Source organism: Ipomoea nil, unplaced genomic scaffold (assembly GCF_001879475.1).
Source record: "Ipomoea nil cultivar Tokyo-kokei standard unplaced genomic scaffold, Asagao_1.1 scaffold2704, whole genome shotgun sequence".
Classification (NCBI taxonomy): domain Eukaryota; kingdom Viridiplantae; phylum Streptophyta; class Magnoliopsida; order Solanales; family Convolvulaceae; genus Ipomoea; species Ipomoea nil.
The window spans coordinates 1,562,697-1,583,010 of record NW_017619132.1 but is presented as its reverse complement, the minus strand read 5'-3'; the positions used below and the strand labels follow the sequence as shown (position 1 = coordinate 1,583,010).

Sequence of the window (20,314 nt, the reverse complement as noted above, 5' to 3'; positions counted from 1 at the left end):
GGAAACATAATCATACTCTCTATATGCTTATATTTTTTTTATTTAAAAAAATATAATTCTTAGTTGACCCCAAGTTTTCAAGTTAAAGGTTTTACCAAACATTGGAATAATTTTTCCACATTTAAAATTATCAGAAAAGTTGAAACTTTCATAATTACCAAACATATACACTACGTAATGAGTTTCATTAAAGCATAAGGTTAATTCTATTTTAATTTCCTAAATATATTGACAATTTGAGACTAACTTTAGACTTTTAATTAAGACACATTTGGTTCTCTATTTAAAATTCATCAATTTTTAGACCCTCGATCATACAATAATGCGTGAAAACTTTTACGTGTTTTTGAAAGGTACAACCTAAGAAATTTATATAAACGACATAAAAGGATCATTTTCCTAATGTACTGAAGAAAAAAATATATTTCCTAAAAAAACTGATAACAATTAGGGAGTAATATAATATTTATGTATAATATTTATAGTTTTACTATTTGCAGAGATCGAGCCGTACATCATTCCAGTGGACCTAAAAGATTTTTATAAGCATTGCATGTTTTTTACTTCTTTTTTTTTTGGTTTTGTTTTCTGAAATCAATTTATATTGGTTTCTTGTATTGGAGTGAAGACCAAAATTAAAGAAACAATTAAGAAAAGTACGCGTGAGACGCATGCAATTTTGGGTGGGATCTGCGTGTTTTGCCTCCCACCTGATGCGTATATATATCTGCAGAGGCTTTCTTCACTTTCCTCCTCACTCCTCAGCTCCTTAGCTTCTTCAACCTCATCACATCCGAGCTGACTTCACCAGGCAGCTGTGAGTCAATTTTCTCTTCTCTTATTTATAGTTTTCAAGATTGTGTTTTTGCTGCCATTGCTTCAATTCTTTCTGATCAAGTTTTGTTTTTTAGCCTTACTTGTCTTTAATTTCATCTTCATGTATTGTATATTTGTATGTGCGATTATGAATTGCTTGTGAGTAATGGGTTAGCCATGTCTTCTGTGCCTACATGATCAGTTCAGTTGGTACTCAGATAATAGATGAATTACATCTAATATGGTGGGATTGGTGGGTTCCGATTTACATCTAATATGGTGGGATTGGTGGATTTCTCGTAAACACCATACACTGGTCCTCTCACTTAAAAGACACCGTGATTTACTGCTCCACTATCTTATCGTGCAGAACTATGCTCTCTTGCTAGATCTAGGGTCCTTATTTTTTAATATTAAGTGATATATACTACATGTGCTCCTGCTTCTTAGTTCTTACCCAGTTTTTTTTTTTACCTTTGTTAATGCTAATTAATTCTAGAAAAAAGTGGGTCATGGTTTATTTTCGTGGGCTCTTCTTGCCCGTCAATAAAAGTTAGACATGTGGTCAAAGTTTTACCTTTGAATAGTATACATATTTTTTTCCATTGAAATTTCTGGTTGATTGTGTAATCGTACCATATGGTTCATATATCCAAAAAAAAAAAAGCAGATTTATGTGACCTTTCCTTTTCATGTATTTACTCTTTTGACTATTTGGGGTCACTTGTACACCAGAAAACATTTCTAGAAGTAAGGAACATAGAAAAGTGAAACACTAGTTGCATGTGATTTGTATTAGTTAAGGATTTGGAACACCTGTTTTCTGCCTGTCTGCCTGCAGTCTGCTGTTGTTATTACTCTGAATCTGAAGTGATGATTCTGGCAACTTATTGCCAAGTTAAACTCAATTTTCTGCTGGAATGTAGAAGATATAGTTTGCTTGCATTTGTGGTCAAGAATCTTTTCCAGTTCAGAATCTGATGTATATCTGAAAATTGTTTGTTGTTGTACATAGAAGCTCGGTTAAGATGGAAGCTTATACCCCAAAGAACATCCTTGTCACCGGAGCTGCCGGATTCATTGCATCCCATGTTGCAAACAGGCTTATCAGGAACTACCCAGATTACAAGATTGTTGTTCTTGATAAGCTTGACTACTGCTCAAACCTCAAGAACCTTCTGCCCTCGAGCTCGTCCCCTAACTTCAAGTTTGTCAAGGGAGATATCGGGAGTGCTGATCTTGTAAACCACATTCTCGTCACCGAGTCCATTGACACCATAATGCATTTTGCAGCTCAGACCCATGTTGACAACTCCTTTGGCAACAGCTTTGAGTTCACCAAGAACAACATTTATGGCACTCATGTTCTCTTGGAGGCCTGCAAGGTTACTGGTCAGATCAAGCGGTTCATTCATGTCAGCACGGATGAGGTCTATGGGGAGACTGAGGAGGACGCCATCGTGGGAAACCATGAAGCCTCGCAGCTTCTTCCCACGAACCCATATTCTGCTACAAAAGCCGGGGCAGAAATGCTGGTTATGGCTTATGGAAGGTCATACGGCTTGCCTGTAATAACCACCCGAGGGAATAATGTGTACGGCCCCAACCAGTTCCCTGAGAAGCTAATCCCTAAGTTCATTCTTTTAGCCATGCAGGGGAAGACTCTCCCTATTCATGGAGATGGTTCTAACGTCAGGAGCTATCTTTACTGTGAGGATGTTGCAGAGGCTTTCGAGGTGGTTCTTCACAGGGGAGAGCTTGGTCATGTATACAACATCGGGACAAAGAAGGAGAGGAGAGTGACCGATGTTGCTAGAGATATATGCCGTCATTTTGGGATGGACCCAGAAACAAAAATCAAGTTTGTGGAGAACAGGCCATTCAATGACCAGAGATACTACTTAGATGATCAAAAGCTGAAGAAACTGGGTTGGTCAGAGAGAACCACATGGGAGCAAGGGTTGAAGAAGACAATTGAATGGTATACCAGCAACCCTGATTGGTGGGGGGATGTGTCTTGTGCATTGGTTCCCCATCCCAGAATGCTAATGATGCCTGGAAGGATAGAAAAACATGTTAATGGTTCTGAATCTAACATCCCCAGGAGGCCAAACCCAACACACATGGTAGTAGTTCCAGCACACAAAAGCAACAACAACTCAGTTCAGAAGCAGACTTACAAGTTTTTGATCTATGGCAGAACTGGGTGGATTGGTGGTATGCTTGGCAAGTTGTGCGAGAAACAGGGAATTCCCTATGAATATGGAAGGGGGCGTCTGGAGGACCGCTCTCAGCTTTTGGCTGACTTACGGTCTGCAAAGCCCACTCATGTGTTCAATGCTGCAGGCATCACTGGCAGACCCAATATTGACTGGTGTGAAACTCACAAGACAGAAACAATCCGCACCAATGTTGTTGGTCTATTGACTTTAGCAGATGTATGCAGAGACCACAATCTGTTGTTGGTGAACTTCGCCACTGGCTGCATATTTGAATACGATGCTGCACACCCTCAAGGTTCTGGGATTGGATTCAAGGAGAAAGACAAAGCAAACTTCATAGGTTCTTTCTATTCAAAGACCAAGGCCATGGTAAACTTACTTGTCTGTCTTCCGGTTTTCTTTAGCTCTGTTGCATGTATTCATGCTCTTGTTCTTATTTTCTTCAACCAGGTGGAAGAGCTCATTACAGAATATGATAATGTCTGCACCCTCAGAGTTCGTATGCCAATATCTTCAGACCTCAGCAACCCTCGCAACTTCATCTGCAAAATCTCTCACTATGATAAGGTCGTGAACATTCCCAACAGCATGAGCATCTTAGATGAGCTTCTCCCAATTTCCATTGAGATGGCAAAGCGTAACCTCAGGGGGATATGGAACTTCACAAACCCCGGGGTTGTTACCCATAATGAGATTCTGGAGATGTACAGAGAGTATATAGATCCACAATTTCGTTGGACCAACTTCACACTGGAAGAGCAGGCAAAGGTGATCATCGCACCTCGAAGTAACAATGAGATGGATGCATCCAAATTGAAGAAAGAGTTCCCTCAACTGCTACCAATCAAGGAATCTCTTATCAAGTATGTCTTTGAACCAAACAGGAAAACCCCAGCAAAATAAGTTCTCAAGATTTTCAACCAATTATCCTTCTGGGTCCAGGATTCATGACCTAGCAGCCTAAGTTATCATTCTTAAATTCAGCCTTCTTCTTTTGCTTTTGCTTTTATTGAAATCTTGATAGTGGTTAGAGTGCCAATAAGTGCAGAATAATTTGCCACTTTTCAGAAATACAGAATGTTCTATAGTGGCTGTATTAGGGTGTATTTGTTGTCTTATGGCAGTGTGTGAGAGGATGTAATGCTTAAATCTCAATCCAATTGGTAATCTTGGCATAAACACCAAAAGCAAAAGATAATAATATCAAAGCAAATCATTGACCTTTTCACATTGATGAAAATCAAGATTCTGCAAACAGATAAATACTATAAACACATTTTAATTACAAATTCATCTAGCCATTCAGCATTGTAATTGAGGAACAAGTTTGTAAACACCTAAAGAAAACATACACCAATCACCTCACTAGCAATCCTTCAGTTAACCTTGAACAAAAACAAGAAAGATGTTAGAAGATCAAAGTAAATCTGATCAGAAATGATATGGATGCATTTGCAAGGTGGAAATGTCAAGGCGATGAAACATACCATGCAGCTGTTAACTTGATTCAATGAGAAGCGGTAATGCATAGTTGCTGTTGGATGAGTTGGGTTCTGATACATGAAATTTAACTCTGTTACTTGGGTACTATGATACATCTACGAAAGCATGAAGAGACCAAAATGTTTTTCATGGAAATATGGGGAGAAAGAATCTAAGTACCTTCTGCTTCTAAACGCAACCAGTCTTGACCACATACTAAAGCTTCCCGAATATCAGAACTGAGTGAACTCTTATGCTGGTCAAGCATTCTAACTTTATTGCTAAATGCTAACTCTGGTCCAAGTGTGGATGCAGGAACTCCCAATACATCACGCGCAATCATAGATAATATTGGGTACCTAGGAGTGTGAACTTTCCACCAATTCAATATTTTGAAATCATAGTTGCGTGGAAACACTGACTCTTCCAAATACTTGTCTAAATCTGATGGCACACTCTGATTTTGTGAGGATTCATGCAGAAATTTGTCAAAGCCCCTCAGTCTATCCCTAGTTCCAGTACTGCTGCTAGGTAAGCTTCCAGGCCCAGGTGGATCTTGATCAAGTGAAGTTGAACCTATTGCATACTCATTGAAAAGCTGCCTTACAGCATCAGATACTGCTTTGATGTGATTTGGCGCATCACTACCATAAATCTGAGGATAATAATACTCGACCAACTTCATCTTGAATCTAGGATCCAAGATAGCAGCTATTGCTAAAGATTGACTACACTTATTCCAATACTGGTCAAACTTGGCTTTCATCTTGGTTGCAATATCACCAAGAAACTCATCAGCACTTTTGCACCACTCTGTTAATTGGATGTGAATATCACATATCTCTGGGAAATATACATTAGCTGTTAAATATTTGCTTCCAGTGAAAATCTTAGTAACTTCAACTAAAAGTTTTACATAACCAGTAACAGAACTTAACCATTCCCACTCTGTTTCAGATAGACTTATTTTGTAGTCAGCATCATTCTCTTGCAGGAGAGAGAAGGCACCCCTATATTCTAGTGCTGTTTCAAGCATTGTATAGGTTGAATGCCATTGCATTGGATAGTCGAGAACTAGATGCCTCTCAGTATTTATCCCAACTTGCCGGGCAATCTCATTGAATTTTCCTAGGGTTATTTGTGAACTTTTGACATGCCTTATACTTTCTCGAATCTTGTGGGTCAAACCTCGAAGTGCTTCCATGGCATCTAGAACTATAGATTTCAAAACATTTGATGCACAACGCACATCAAATAACTCACCATTCTTTAAAAGAGGCTTGTTTTGAGATAGCCAGTCTTTGATTCTAAAGACCATCTCATCGTAGCCTGAACATTCATCAAAAGTCATAGAAAACAACTTCCGGTCAATAGCCCAGTCAGTCAAACATTTAATGACAACTTCTGAAAGTAGGTCATCTGTATCAGCAGTGTTCAGTGTCACAAAATTCAGTATCTTCTTCCGCAGCTTCCAATCTTCATCGATATAGTAAGCTGTCAGACACAGATACCTTGCACTGTCAGCTGATACCCAGATGTCAGCAACAAGACTAATTCTCCCATGCAAATTGTGTATTTCTTCATAAATTTTCTGTTTCTCTTTAGCATAGATTGTCATACAGTCAAGTTCAATGGCACTATTATTCATGACCTCAAATAATGGTTGCAAATTCTTCACAAATATTTTGAGTCCAACATGTTCAACCATGGCCAGTGGATAGCCATGTAACATAATCATGCGAGCAAAATCAAGTCGACTCCGCTCTTGGTCAAATTTAACACTCCCAAGGTTGAAAGGGATATTGCTTTCTTCCTTCTTTGGCTCTTGATCAAATTTGTAACTTATGGGGGAAATGATTTCTTCTTTTCTTTGCCCTTCTTCATAGGTGACACTAGCAACAGCAAGGGCAGTATCCTTTCTCTTTCTCTTTGCTGCAAGTATTTGAGAAACATCATAATTGGATCTCTTCAGACACCTTATCAGATGATTTCTCAGATGAGTTGTCCCACTGTTACTTGATCCGCTAAGTTTCTTTTTGCAGTGTACACAAACAGCATAACAAATTTCTCCCTTTCTAACTCTTTCAAAGTGATTCCATACAACAGACGTCAACCGCTTTGGTCTCTTAGCTGGGGCCTCGCTTGAAATTTCCATCGCATGGAACAAATGCTATTTAATCCAACCTGCCTTTCAACCCCAAAAAAAACGTATCAGAGCATTGTTTTTAATTTTTTTACCACAACGCAACAAACCTATCTATTAGATATATAAAAGTAAGTAGACGATATCTAAGAAAGTGGAGCATCCAGTGACCATTTTGACACATAATAAGTGCATTTATACATACATTTTCTTAAGTAAACATGCAGATGGCCCAAAGTATACACCTTGTGATTCAAAGTTCAATCATGAAATACAATTCTCTGCTTGTCTATATGAATGCGCTTGTGTGTATATGCTTTATACAATCACTACCGACAGGTCCCTGAAGTCTTAACACATTCAAGGACACAATAATGAGAGCAAGCAGAAATCATGACCCTTAAATAAAAAACCAAGCTTCATACCAAACAAGTGATTCTCTATACTAATAACATATATCTGAAGCAACAACCATCTATTTAGTCTCTACTTAACACAGTAACACTCCCATGGCACTAGTTCAAAGCCCTGTCAGCAGTCGAGATGTACTTAAATGCAACCATACATGCATGCATATACTCATATAAATAAATAAAATGAAGGCAAAAGCAAAATAGAAATCCAGACACTAATTTGGAAACCATAGAGTTAATCAAATTTTACATTGAATAAAAACTAGAAAATTAACTTTCATAACAAATTAACAACAAGAAAAGCTAAATTAACAATTAGTATGACATAACAAAAAATAAAATAAAATTTGCAACTGAGCTTTTCAACTAGTCATAGCAAAAGAAATCCAGCAAAAAACAGAGGTTAAAGCTGAAGTTTTTGTAAGCAAGTTGGGAGGTGATCGGAACAGATATCGGACCTGGAGGTGAATGTCTGTGTTTGCCGGGGCTCCGGTGACGCTTGGCGGAGATCGGATCGTCCGATCCGAGATAGATAAGGGTAGGGTTTGGATTTGGATGTGAAAATAAGGATATGAGTAACTGGGGAAGATTCGGAAAATGCCCGACTTGGAATTGGATATTGGGCTTGGGCGGGTCAGCCGGTCAGGTCAACGTTGTAATCTTTCATCTGCGAGTTGGGTTTAGATTTAACCCAAATTTGGATGGTTGGGTTTAGGGTTAGGGCGTACCGCGTCCGATTTGGGTCTGGGAATTTGGGGATCGGATCCTGAATTTTCTTTTTTTTTTTTTAGTTAATTATATTCATTTTCTCTCGCTAAAACAATAAACAAGATATACTCCGTAATATTTTTGAGCTATAACACACCATTTTTAGTTATTTTTGTAATTACAATTATAAAATAGAGTAAATTTGTATTTATTTGTTCATATTATTGAACACCATATATTATATACAAGTCTCATCATCGATTATTGTACTATTTATTATGGAATGTTTGGTAAATAGTTATCAACTGATTGAGTTACTGGGTTTGACAAGTTGATAACAATAGCTTATTGTAAAAAAGTATTTGGTAAATTAGTTCTTAACTGATAACTTATTACATGTAAAATGACTTTTTTCTCAAAACACTGATGGAAAAAGTTATTTTGAGTAGGTTTTTAAATTTTAACATTTTAAAGCAATAAATTGTTACAAAAAACTAATTAATTAAACACTCATATTAATTATTCCACCAAGTCAAACAATTAATAGTGACCAAATAAACTAAAATTAGTTGATAACATCCTTTTAAAGAATAATTTATAAGTTGCTATTACAAAGATTATATTACCCAAAAAAAAAAAAAAAAAAAAAAGCAAGTATTGACAATAATTAAACTCTAACGTTAATCGGTAAAAAACTACATAAAAATAAAATAACATATAAATTGTTCAATATGTGAATGTCTATAAAGTAAATAAATTATCATAGATGACTCAAATAATGGACCATAATAATGTAAAGTAATTTAAGTTACTTATATTTGGGTGGCTCAAATGAATAAGTCAAACTTAAAATTTTCTACTTACTATTCATCAATCCAACTACATAACTAATTTGGTTAAGAATACCTAGAATTTTCGAAATGATAACATTCTAAAAAATAAGAACTTGAGAAAGGTTTTCAAACCGTCTCTACAATTAATTAAAATTACGTAACCGTACCATTATAGGCTCACAGGAGAAAGCTAGAAAAGGAAGGAAAAAAAAAAAACACTAACAATGGCGAGAAGAAGATTTCTGCTGTTGTTGAAACCTTTCGACGCGTACCCATCTCTCCACCGCAATGGTCTCTCGTCGCGCGTCACGAACCCTAAGGTGATTCCATATTTCGCAACAAATAGAACTCATTTCTAAACCCCTTTTTTTTCCATTCTACATCACGATTTTACGTAAGAACCACTTTCATTCATTACGTGTTTGATAATATGCCAAAGCCACTCGAAAGTGAAAATAATGGAGCCAGAGTTTCTGAACTGAACTGGGTGTACTGATATGATTCCACTGTATGAGTTTCCCTATGTTAATGATGTGTGTTGAAAATGTGGCCTTGAATCACCATCAAAGTCTCACCTTTAAGTTATTGCAGGTACTAAAGCATCTAGACAACAGGCGTTTGGTTCACAAGGAAGCTATAAATTTCTGTCAGAATGTTTTGAGGAATAAGTTTGTTGATTGCATACCAGTCTCCCGCCATGACCTACAGCCGATTCGAGATGTAGATCTAGTTATTACTATAGGAGGCGATGGTACATTATTACAGGGAAGCCATTTTTTGGATGATAAAATTCCGGTTCTTGGAGTGAATTCTGATCCAACTCAGGCAAGAGAGGTTAGTTGCTGCTTTCATAATCATGGGAGTCCTGGATTTAATTATTTCTTAAACCTTTGTGTCCCTAAATTGATCTCTCAAGCTCAAAACGACCCTTTTGCTAAAAGAAATACTTGTGTGGTGCAGGTCAATGAAGATTTTGATGCTACAAGGAGCACTGGCTATCTTTGTGCAGCTACTGTTGATAACTTTGAACAAGTAAGCCAGTTTACTCAATAGCCTTTGCTATTATATTGGCTTTTAGGGGTCACGATGGGATTATATATTGGGCATCTAAGTTTGCATAACACAGAATTCACATATGCATGCTAGAAAGTTAGATGAGAACTCACCTTTCTCAAATATATTTTTCGATGCAGATATTAGATGATATTCTCGAGAATCGTTCCAAGCCTTCAGAAGTTTCAAGGATGTTAATTCGTCTCAATTCACAACAGCTGCCAACTTATGCTCTTAATGATATATTGATTGCCCATCCTTGTCCTGCAACAGTTTCGCGGTTCTCATTCAGGCAAGTGTTCTTTTATAGTATCAATCAAAGTTACAAACAGCTTATATGTGGTTCCTAAAGATTACACTAGTTTAATAAACTCTCTTAATATTTGACAGAATCAAGAAAGACGACCAGCCTTGTTCCCCTTTGATTAATTGCAGATCAAGTGGTTTACGAGTGTCAACAGCTGCTGGATCAACAGCAGCTATGCTCTCAGCAGGTGGATTTGCTATGCCTATTCTATCCAAGGAGCTCCAGTATATCGTAAGGGAGCCCATTGCTCCTGGAGCAAGCCATGGATTCATGCACGGAGTTATGAAGCACAATGAATTAATGGAGATTGCGTGGCACTGTAAAGAGGGGATAATCTATGTTGATGGTTCCCATGTTGTTTATCCTGTCCAACATGGGGACACAGTTTTACTATCTTCACAGACTCCCACGTTGAAAGTCTTTTTGCCTTCCCGTTTGTTGTCATGACTCATGAGTGTGTATATGTATATATGCACCAAAAAAAATAAATTTTTGTATAGGTATAACATGTGGGCTTGGAAACTGAAATGAGGATTATATTTCTGAAACATGGAGCATAAATTTCTTGTGTCATACCCAGTTTATATTGTTTCTTGCCACTTTTTTGTTTGTTTAAGAAATAGAACAAAAATTGCTACATTTCTATGGTAATACCTTGATATCCGGTAATCACGATGAGCTTCCAAACCATTGGTACCTTAATGAACATGAGTATTTTCCTGGAATAATATGCACGAACCTCTTGTCTACAACCTGGAAAATGAGCTCAGTATGAGTAATGCAAAAAGTGCAGATGGGGATCCATCACTGCTAAACTTGTGGCTTACGTGAACATTTGGGGCTGACCGCGAGAGAGCCTAGGCTTCTTTATGGGGGAAAGGATGAGGTTCCTAAGGGTCATTGAAGGATTGCTACCCCCAGTTCCAGTTGCAGTTCCAAGGCTGAACATGGGACGAGCACCAGCCGTTCTGTTTCCAGTATCCCTTGGAATTCCTGATTGCTTCGCAGGCGAGCCACTGGATATCTCAAAGGGGCCAGAGTTTGAACTGTGTTGTCTTGCTGGAGGTGGCCATATATCTTCTCTTGGCCCTGGAGTGTCAGGAGTGGCAACGGACCAATCTGCAAGAGATAAGTCAACTAGTATTTCTTGGGTATATGAAACAGATAAACTTCTGTTTAGCTAACTGAATATCACCCTTATAAAACAGAATGGAAACCTTTTCTCATATGAATATGATCTCTATTATTCATCATATTAGCAGCATTTGAGAAGAGTTCAGGCTCCGTTCTTGAGTACATATTGGGTACTGCAGGACGAATGGCAGACCGCTTCACTGATTCATATTCAGTTCTCAGTTGATCATACATTTCATCAAGTTTTCTCTTTTGCCTGACAGTTTTGGGTTAGTAAGTTACTCCATATAGTGTAAAGTTCAAATATTTATGCTTCATAATGATGAAACCTCTCACCTGCATTTTTCAGAAAACTTTTCTTGAAGCTCTTTCTTGTCCTTGCACAGGTTCTCAAGCTCTTGTTCCATCATTTGGCACCTCTTACCCATCTTCTGATATGCAGTTTGCACTTGCTCAAACTTTTCAGAGAATTGTTGTTGCATAACCTCGCATTTCTGTCGGCACTGAGCTACCATCCTGTTCATTTTAAATTGCATTTCCAACTCCTTTTGCCCAATGTAGAACATCACGCTTCTATAAGCACTCTTCATCACTGGTCATAGTCAAGGTAACAATAGATATTGGGAATATTAAATTTGAGTCTGCCACACCCACTCTTGAAATGTTTGCTTCACCTAGTAACATAGGGAGCAAACTGTAAGGATACAAATCTGAGGTGATATCCCCGAGTTGGCCATCTGCACAAGTGTTAAAGAGAATCAGCATCACAGGATATTTGCTCTATAAGCTTGATGATAGAACAACAGACATGATGACACTCTACTGGATTTGCAGGAAAAGAAAAATATAATGTCTATAAACACTGACAATTGACAAGAGCCAGACAGGTGGGCAATAAGAATGATTCCAGTACCCCATAGAAACCCAAATGTTAGAGAAAGGATAAACCATGATATGAATTAGGATATAGCGAGGAAATAAGAAAGGAACTATTTCAGGAAAGCTTTCTTACATTTATCCATTCATCACTTGGATTGATATCCACAGGCTTCATGAGACTGAGGATCAAAATTTTGTATTTAGTAACATAAAAGATATAGGTGTGCAATCAATGATAAGAACAATTGCATAGTGTAAAGGTGGGGGGAAAATATCATTTAAGGTTCTCCATGCAAGTTTGTAAAATCAGTAGCTAAAACACATCTATTGCAGAAGAAAGGCCAAAACAGAAAGTTAACAATAAAGAAAAAAGGAGAAGATTCTCTTCAAGATAAGTCATATACACATCAAACTGTCTTCTACAGTTCACAACTAATGAAGTCTAGGCACTTGCCTTTTCGAGAGAGCTTGATCACAGATAGGGCAAGCAGCATCATTACTGAGAATCTTCTTGGCATCTTCTGTACCTATTAATATGATTAAGGAAATTTTTATGGACTACAGCCGCAAAATGTGGCAAAGGAATTCATGTATATATATAATATATATGCACACGGGGCGGGGCTACTTGGATACAAAAGATGTGGCCACAAGTGGTGGAGACGGCTTGCCCTTCCAATTCTTGCCAGCATGCATTGCACCTCATTTTGACATTCAAAGTTTATGACAAAATCACTTTTCACAATAGATGCTGGGAAATAAATTGAACTATCAGTTAAAGCAACAATAAGCTTCAAAATCATTCTAGGATTTGAATATCTCAAACCTAAGCATTTAATATGTAGCACTAAAGTACTAAACATAGCACTAATCCAGGTTGCAGACATAGAAAAAGCTGAGCTGAGAGAACCTAATCAGGACAGCAATCAGGAGTCAGAACCGGCTACAATTTTGAGGACTTTCTATATTTTCCAGAGGCAACCTGAGAATCTGAGATAGTGAAAGAGAGATGATAGCGAGAAGTTACAGATCCGAATTCCAAAAAGTTACTCCGTTGTTTGTCAAATTTAGAAGCTTAAAAAACATAAACGCTAATCATGTTTCGTCGGCAACTTGGCGGATTACTAAGAGAATCACCTGGAAATCGCCGAACTCGCATTCCAAATTGAAATCTGCGCAGTGATGCTGTAGAACTGCCTACAAGCGTTGTGAATTATAGTTTTCTCTGGGAAATCTGAAAATGACGATTTGAATATGCATTACAAAAAATGAAAGCAAATGGAAGATTGTCTATGCGTGTTCTCTGCTTTTAAAATCTGTTTTTGAAAATGGAGGCAAAAAATCTGTTTTTAAAAATATACAGAGTATTTCCCCGGGAATTGGCCTAACCATAAATAACCGTTGATATTTGGCTTTTTTTAAAAGGGATATAGCATTTTTTTTTCAATGTCCTTTCGTGAAATTGTAATTTCAATCCTTTAATTGTTAACATTTGTATTATTAGCTTTAATTTGTTAGGACTTATGACGTGACAATTTTAACAATTTGATAACTGAGACTTTAATAATTTATAATTTTAAATTAAGATTTTATTATTCTGCCAATTAGTAAGTTTTACATGTGCAATATAAAAAATTATGAACTTTAATAGTCTCTATTGAAAAGGAATCAAAACTACGCCTTAAAATTAGTGGTTACAAGTCACATTTCTTGTTAGGAACGTGTTAAAAAGAAACCACAAGTCACTTTTATTAATAATTAGCGCTTGAAAAAAAGACATAGGGTCACCTTTTGAAAATTGTGTATATTGCCCATGAATCTTCCGGGAGCTTTTGGTTTAAGTAATACAGAGTATAATATTACTTGGATAATTGAGTATATTAATGCGATATTACATTGTTTGGTTCAAGTTATAATATTATCTAGTAATATTATATTACTCTAAAGTTGGTGTCACAATAATTTGATTATCTTTGTTTAGTTATTGTTAACTAACTTTTATATAATAATAATAATAATAATAATAATAATAATAATAATAAGAAATGTGTGTGTGTGTGTGTATATATATATATATATATATATATATATATGAATTATAACTAGTTTAGTAAATGACTGTTAGCTGTTAGCTGATTGGGTTAATTAGAGGGTATAACTAGTTGATAACATTAGTTGATTATAGAAATGTGTTTAATTAGTAGATTAGATGTTAGCTGATAGTTGTTTGGTATAATTTATTTTCTCAAAAAGCTAATTGAAAAAGTTGTTTTGAGTAGCTTTTTGAATTTTAGCATTTTGGAGTACAAAAAAACTAATTAACCAAACACTTATATTAGTTGTAAACTAAGTCAAACAACTAATAGTGGTCAACTTTCCAAAAAAAAAAAAAAAAAAAAAAAACTAATAGTGGTCAAATAAGCTAAAGTTGACATATAGGTTAACTATTTTACCAAACAGGGCCAAAGTAGATTATTTTAGGTCAGTTAATGTGATTGAGAATTCTATTGAGGGTGAAATAATATGGCTCAGAAGTTGTCGGGAAGATAAATAAAGGTGATTAGCGTGACTGAGAAGTTATTTAGGATCCTGACCATGTGAGGTCGGGAGGCTCCGAGTTGAGTGGTGTAGGCAGGGAGCCCAAAGTCCCCTACAAGTGCGATAGATGTCCTTTAAATAGAGTGTGGAGAGGGGACACATGCCAATAGTCCCGCATGTGCTCCATGTGTCGTATGGAGATCGAACGGTGAAACTATGTTTGACAAGTGTCTTTAAAGGTTTGACCATGAAGGGATATTCGCAGACCGAGAGGTCTAATAAATGAGATCGGGAGTCTACTAATGATGAGCCAGAGGTCTATTACTAAATGAGACCGGAGGTATGCATGTATTCTCAAGGTCAAAAAATGCACTAGTGTGCTTGGGAAGTATACTAGTGTGGCCCGAAAATACACTAGTGAACTCCACAAGGCAATCGTGAGATCGAAAAATATATTATTGAAGTCGAAAAATGCACTATTGAGGTCAAAAGGTATACTAGTGTGGTCGGAAAATACACAAGTAAGCTCCGTGGGACAGATAGGTTGCCCTATAACCCTTTCAATATAGGCCCTTTCAATATAGGGTGGGGGCGGGGGTTTGTTTTTGTTTTTTAAATTATTTTATTTAAAAGTATTAAAATAAAATAAAATATTGATTTTTTAATTCAATAATCACTTCAACAAGTAAACATGTCACTTTCAATTCAATTGCATGATATTATATTATTCAGGGATTTAGTTGTAATTTTTTGAATTTAATAGTCAAATTGTAATTTAACGTGTAGATCTATAGCTTATTTCACATTTATTTCTACAAAAGAATTGATTGAACATTAGTCGGTCATATCTAACCGTCAATATTTGATTTACTACCCATAAAGACTGTAACAATTCTTCAACGTGAAGATATTCATTTTCAGAGTCTCAGAGAACTCCGTTTTCCCAGGGGACAGGGGTGCCGTGACGTCCGTGCACATTTGCATCACCACCAGACACGTGTCCAACTGCCTCCCCCATACAGAGTCACAAAATCTGACCGCCTTGATAAAATCTAAGAAACTCCGTAATTACTCAGTATAATAATAACGCCAATAATAAATTCTTACAAAAAACAAAGAATATCCTCTGATCCACCCCACCCCCTCACTCTTAAACCCCCTTTCACATACTTTCCCCAACAACAACGAATACGATTCAGTCGCCGATTTTTTTTCCGGTCAGGTTTCCTTTTTACCGGAGAGAATAGCGGTGGCGGAAAGCTAGCTCTGGAGTAAGGTGGAGGATGAAGATTCAGTGCAACGTGTGTGAGGTCGCGGAGGCGAACGTGCTGTGTTGCGCCGATGAGGCGGCGCTTTGCTGGTCCTGCGACGCCAAGGTTCACGCCGCCAATAAGCTCGCCTCTAAGCACCAGAGAGTTCCGCTCTCCGGCTCGTCCTCGCCGATGCCCAAGTGCGACATCTGCCAGGTATTTTCGCGGACTTTTATAGGTAGTTGGATCGGATATTTTTTAGATTGAAACGCTTGAGGACATAAAAACGATTTTCTAATTGCTAATTGCTAACCTCGTAGTATATAGAAAGTATTCAGCTCCAGCAACTTTATTATCTCGAACTTTTGGAGTTAGGTGGATTGGCTTCTTTGTGAAATGCAACGTTTGTGTGCAGATAATGATTGTTTTGATTCATGTAATGTACAGAAACTACTGAGCTGTAGGAACTGTATTATTTTTATTTTATTTTTTTAGATAGATAATGATAACAGGAGCTGTAATTTTGTGCTTAGTCTAGTATGTCGGTTTGTGTTTGTTGTAGGAAACGGTAGGCTACTTCTTCTGCCTGGAGGATCGAGCTTTGCTCTGCAGGAACTGCGATGTTGCTATTCACAAAGCTAATGCATACGTCTCTGCTCATCAAAGATTCCTGCTTACTGGAGTGAAAGCGGGACTTGAATCTATTGAAGCTGGTCCATTGCCCTCCTCCGGGAATTCACAGTCTGGGAAGAAGGTCTTAGAGACACAGTCTCGTTCTGTTTCGAGGACAAATGCCCCTGGGCCATCAAATCATCAATATAATGAAGTACCACCAGTACAAATAAGTGGGATTGGGGATCTTGCACCTACTAAAGCACAGCTTGGGGGTTCTGCAACTGTAAATGTTCCACAATGGCAGGTGGAAGAATTCCTTGCGTTAAGTGATCTTGATCAGAATTATTGTTATATGGACAATAACTCATCCAAGGTATGACTAGATCTATTATATGCTATACTGTATAGTGTATACATCAACTTGTTCATTTCAGACCAGATTCAGAGTTTATTTACCAGATTGCATTTGAATTTTAAGATATGATGATATGTTGTTGTCAACGTCTTAGCTACACGATTTCCACAATTTGTTCAGATAAGGGATAACCATTCAGTTACTCTAGCTTAAATTCATCGCTAAAAAGTACATAAATGTATGCTCCTGAAGCCACAAGGAAAATTCTGAACAATTAGTGTCTGTAGGAAATCTACCCTTCCGATTGGTGAGCATATTGATTAGATATAGAGATTTGAACCAATATACAAATGTCTGTGAGAGGTCAGCAATATGAAAGGATTAAGTGTGCTGTGACGTTTAAATTTTGTTTCAGTATTTACACCTGTGTATGTTAGAAGATACAATTTATAATTACTTGCTTGATAATATGTTAGGGTAAAACTTGTGAGTAGAAAAGTTCAAATGATGTGTAGAGATTCTCAATTTGATGCTTTGAACAGATCTGAAGACGACAGGCAATACATTTGCTAATGTTCATTTCTTCTGTTCAATGACTTCAATCAGGCTGGTAGTGGGAAGGTCGGAGGTTCTGACTGCTCCTCTGTTTTGAAAGTCATTGAGAAAGAACCAGATGGTGATGAGTGCTTGGGTCAGGTGCCTGAGGCACCGTGGGCTGTTCCACAAATTCCTTCCCCGTCTACGGTCTCAGGATTTTATTGGCCTAAAACATACCGGAATCCATTTGATGCTGCAGTCTTCGTGCCTGATGTATGTTACACCCCCTTGCAGAACCCTCACCATCAACAGCCAAACAGTACTAGTTCTAAACGGAAAAGAGAGTACTAGACTACTAGTTCAAAAAGACACTAGACTACTAATATATTCACTCTACACTTACATACGATGAGGAATTAGGAGTTTCACTGCTTTTTTCATGTTAGCTTCTGTGCTTTAATTGTGTCACGAAGTGTTGCCTTACTGCATGTAGAAATCGTTGAGCTTATCTTTGGCTTGGGAAAGTTAACTTCCCACTCTGTCTGTAAGTATCCCTCGGCTCTTTCTCATCACACTAGTATGAAGGATCATGAAACTAAGCACAGAGGATTTATTGCAACTCTTGTGCTACTTGTGCTAAATAAATGCCACGAGGACCCTACTTTTCTTGTCTTGGCAGTTGACAGACAATGATGGTCCGAGCTTCAAGCAACATGCAAGTATTGAATGATTATATTGTACAAAGCGAAAGCAGCAGATGATTTGTTAGCGGATAACATGAATGGATGATGCAGTGTTTACCTCTTGATCTTGCTGGATAATGCATGCCGACAAGAGAAGTGAACCATATTCTCTCTGGGCACACCTGATAAAGATGTTGACACATAACATGAGGAGATAGCATCAGTCCGCAAGATCATATGATCAACGAATGATTGTAATGCACGAATCATTCAATCATTTGGATTTGTTTTTTTTTGTTATCAGATGCAGCTGGGAGTGTCTATTCCTGCTGGACGTGGATAAGGATAGATGCCAGATATGGACAAGAGCAAATGAAAAATTTTCTCTGTATGTAATAGCCTGAGAAGATGTTTGATAGATTTCTCGTTTGTTGCTAACTCGTTGTCCATGATGTTAGATGTGTATCTGATATCTCCATGATATTATGTTTATTATGTATTTTTCATTTACAATGAATGAAAATGTAGCTTCTTTTTTTTTTGAATGAAAATGTAGCTTAGTAACTTCAAGTTTTTAAATTCTGGATTTTAAGATTTCTTAACACACTACAACCATTTTTATAGATCAAATTTTTTCTTAAATTAGGTCGTACGTTTGCGATGTAGCCAACCTCGTCTAAAGCTGTGCTTGTGGAGTTGCGGGCCAACTTTAGGACGCAACCAACATTTATGGCTTGTGGAGTTGTGGGGCAACTTTAGAGTGCAACCATATATTATACATTAGGGCAATTTTTAGCTAAGTTGGTTAGACAATTGGTTTAGTAACTATAAAGGTTTAAGTTTAATTCTCCGTGTAAATTGTTTATTAGTCTTCTTGATTTGAATCTGTCCTAAATTATTTTTTTCGACGTCGTTTATTATGTTAAAAGTTTATGTGTATTATGTATTATGTTAGATTTGTGTACTATGTTATGAGTTTGTGTATTCTACAATACAATTCTGTACATTTGAAACATGGAATTTTTTTTGAAGTTAATGGTAGAAATGGGAAATGAAATTTCTAAAAAAAAAAAAAAAAAAACAGATATAAAATGACGTCGTTTTGGCCATGGCGCAATGCATTGTGCGCCCTGGTGCATGATATAATTTGTCGTCTTGAGCATGCTCTAATTGTAGGAGACACCTTTAAGCCTGTATCATACTCAGACTAATCTTCATTTTCACCGAATCGGCCTAATTAAAGGGTAAAGTGCTGGTCATATTAATTTTCCTATACGAGAGAGGATTTGAACTTCCGAACTCTTTTTGTGATTGATCATATGCTTATTCTTTGTAATTTTTTGCAGGCTAAAGTCACAAAACAAAACGAATAGATAAGAAGTATTTTGTCACAGAAACTCGATGCATTTGTGAGTTGGACGAGTATGTTTGATTAAAGTATGAATTTATTTGGACCAGTAAGCAAAGATCATCATGCATAGACGATCCACTAAATGCAACGGGAATTTAGCGAAGCAAAAGCTATTTTCGCACTTGCAGCATGTGAGTACCTTCCTGCTGGATATTCTAGGACCAGCTAAACCTGCAACTTGGATAGTACTAAAAATAATAATAATAGTAATAAAAGAAGAAACAAAAAGTCATGAATGAATTAATGATTGAAAGTCTTACTTAATTAACATTATTTAACAAGTCTTCCTAGGATATTCAATGTTGTGGCCTGGTTTCCCATACTGACACCTAAATGTCATAACGTGCCAGTCTCTCTAGACTTAGTTGTATCCACTTAGCCCTGAAGCTATATGCTGCAAAGTCTAACTAACCATTATTATCCCTCTCACCAATAATTATTATTCATAATTAATTACTTTGACCAAAATCACACGTTGTTTAATCTTTTATAAGTGATTTTAGTTCTTCCAGAAGACGTTTAAAGTTGGTTTTTTTTTTTTTTTTTTTTTTTTCAAAATAAAACTGTATTAAATTCTAGGTTTTTAATGCCTTTGTCAAATTTTTATAGAAAAAATATATCGTGAAATGTACCTGACTATTGAGTTTTCGAAATGCTTAAAAATTACTCAAATTAGTGATATCAAGCAAGATGTACTGGTTTAGTCTAAACTCAAATCACATGAACCATCACTAATGTGTTGTATTGCGCCATAACCCTTTAACCCAAATAATATGAAGGGTGGCATAGCATGAAGAGTTTAGTCCAAATTCATAAATTCTATCAAATGGTAGAAGATTTAATGTAAATGGTAGACAAAGTGTTATGTTTTCTTGCCTTATGATATAGTCTATTGTTCTACACTATCAACCAAACAACAGAAGAAGAATCGTTGA

At 36.8% G+C, this 20,314-nt stretch overlaps 5 protein-coding genes and 1 long non-coding RNA gene across 9 annotated transcripts; 3 read left to right on the top strand and 3 right to left on the bottom strand.

The window, feature by feature from the left end:
• Positions 1 to 132: 132 nt before the first annotated feature.
• Positions 133 to 17,284, bottom strand: LOC109155765. Its single transcript, XR_002049926.1, has 3 exons — positions 17,193 to 17,284; positions 10,786 to 10,787; positions 133 to 145 (listed from the first exon to the last, which is right to left on the bottom strand). It is a non-coding gene; the product is annotated as an uncharacterized LOC109155765 (long non-coding RNA).
• LOC109155748 (trifunctional UDP-glucose 4,6-dehydratase/UDP-4-keto-6-deoxy-D-glucose 3,5-epimerase/UDP-4-keto-L-rhamnose-reductase RHM1-like) lies at positions 758 to 4,217 on the top strand. 2 transcript variants are annotated; one of them, XM_019303393.1, is made up of 3 exons: positions 758 to 817; positions 1,835 to 3,407; positions 3,489 to 4,217. In XM_019303393.1, the coding sequence occupies exons 2-3, from the start codon at positions 1,845 to 1,847 to the stop codon at positions 3,939 to 3,941; spliced, it is 2,016 nt and encodes a 671-aa protein (XP_019158938.1). In that variant the 5' UTR covers positions 758 to 817; positions 1,835 to 1,844; the 3' UTR covers positions 3,942 to 4,217. The 2 variants fall into 2 exon arrangements, with proteins under 2 accessions (XP_019158938.1, XP_019158937.1); XM_019303392.1 differs by having other exon boundaries at positions 1,832 to 3,407.
• LOC109155747 (zinc finger BED domain-containing protein RICESLEEPER 1-like) lies at positions 4,243 to 7,695 on the bottom strand. Of its 3 annotated transcripts, none has more exons than XM_019303388.1 (4): positions 7,535 to 7,695; positions 4,701 to 6,704; positions 4,526 to 4,591; positions 4,243 to 4,423 (listed from the first exon to the last, which is right to left on the bottom strand). In XM_019303388.1, exons 2-3 carry the CDS (start codon positions 6,673 to 6,675, stop codon positions 4,536 to 4,538), a joined length of 2,031 nt encoding a protein of 676 aa, XP_019158933.1. In that variant the 5' UTR covers positions 6,676 to 6,704; positions 7,535 to 7,695; the 3' UTR covers positions 4,243 to 4,423; positions 4,526 to 4,535. The 3 variants fall into 3 exon arrangements, with proteins under 3 accessions (XP_019158933.1, XP_019158936.1, XP_019158934.1); XM_019303391.1 differs by having other exon boundaries at positions 4,243 to 4,418; XM_019303389.1 differs by having other exon boundaries at positions 4,701 to 6,708; positions 7,535 to 7,662.
• Positions 8,671 to 10,576, top strand: LOC109155757 (NADH kinase). Its single transcript, XM_019303403.1, has 5 exons — positions 8,671 to 8,937; positions 9,209 to 9,451; positions 9,578 to 9,649; positions 9,811 to 9,962; positions 10,061 to 10,576. The coding sequence occupies exons 1-5, from the start codon at positions 8,842 to 8,844 to the stop codon at positions 10,422 to 10,424; spliced, it is 927 nt and encodes a 308-aa protein (XP_019158948.1). The 5' UTR covers positions 8,671 to 8,841; the 3' UTR covers positions 10,425 to 10,576.
• Positions 10,801 to 12,696, bottom strand: LOC109155764 (E3 ubiquitin-protein ligase CCNB1IP1 homolog). The gene is made up of 7 exons (XM_019303411.1): positions 12,627 to 12,696; positions 12,445 to 12,517; positions 12,124 to 12,169; positions 11,818 to 11,848; positions 11,448 to 11,703; positions 11,195 to 11,367; positions 10,801 to 11,096 (listed from the first exon to the last, which is right to left on the bottom strand). The coding sequence occupies exons 1-7, from the start codon at positions 12,694 to 12,696 to the stop codon at positions 10,801 to 10,803; spliced, it is 945 nt and encodes a 314-aa protein (XP_019158956.1).
• LOC109155758 (B-box zinc finger protein 22-like) lies at positions 15,615 to 18,454 on the top strand. The gene is made up of 3 exons (XM_019303404.1): positions 15,615 to 15,994; positions 16,341 to 16,766; positions 17,355 to 18,454. Exons 1-3 carry the CDS (start codon positions 15,812 to 15,814, stop codon positions 17,634 to 17,636), a joined length of 891 nt encoding a protein of 296 aa, XP_019158949.1. The 5' UTR covers positions 15,615 to 15,811; the 3' UTR covers positions 17,637 to 18,454.
• The last annotated feature ends 1,860 nt before the right edge of the window (positions 18,455 to 20,314 follow it).

Coding starts and splice junctions, on each gene's coding strand:
- LOC109155764 (XM_019303411.1), bottom strand. CDS start 12,696: ATGAGGTGCAATGCATGCTGGCAAGAATTGGAAGGGCAAGCCGTCTCC. Junction 12,518..12,626: donor CACTTGTGGCCACATCTTTT/GTATCCAAGTAG, acceptor TCATATTAATAG/GTACAGAAGATGCCAAGAAG. Junction 12,170..12,444: donor GATCAAGCTCTCTCGAAAAG/GCAAGTGCCTAG, acceptor TTTGATCCTCAG/TCTCATGAAGCCTGTGGATA.
- LOC109155748 (XM_019303393.1), top strand. CDS start 1,845: ATGGAAGCTTATACCCCAAAGAACATCCTTGTCACCGGAGCTGCCGGA. Junction 3,408..3,488: donor ATTCAAAGACCAAGGCCATG/GTAAACTTACTT, acceptor TTCTTCAACCAG/GTGGAAGAGCTCATTACAGA.
- LOC109155757 (XM_019303403.1), top strand. CDS start 8,842: ATGGCGAGAAGAAGATTTCTGCTGTTGTTGAAACCTTTCGACGCGTAC. Junction 9,650..9,810: donor CTGTTGATAACTTTGAACAA/GTAAGCCAGTTT, acceptor TTTTCGATGCAG/ATATTAGATGATATTCTCGA. Junction 9,963..10,060: donor GTTTCGCGGTTCTCATTCAG/GCAAGTGTTCTT, acceptor AATATTTGACAG/AATCAAGAAAGACGACCAGC.
- LOC109155758 (XM_019303404.1), top strand. CDS start 15,812: ATGAAGATTCAGTGCAACGTGTGTGAGGTCGCGGAGGCGAACGTGCTG. Junction 15,995..16,340: donor CCAAGTGCGACATCTGCCAG/GTATTTTCGCGG, acceptor TGTTTGTTGTAG/GAAACGGTAGGCTACTTCTT. Junction 16,767..17,354: donor TGGACAATAACTCATCCAAG/GTATGACTAGAT, acceptor GACTTCAATCAG/GCTGGTAGTGGGAAGGTCGG.
- LOC109155747 (XM_019303388.1), bottom strand. CDS start 6,675: ATGGAAATTTCAAGCGAGGCCCCAGCTAAGAGACCAAAGCGGTTGACG. Junction 4,592..4,700: donor GTTGCGTTTAGAAGCAGAAG/GTACTTAGATTC, acceptor TTCATGTATCAG/AACCCAACTCATCCAACAGC.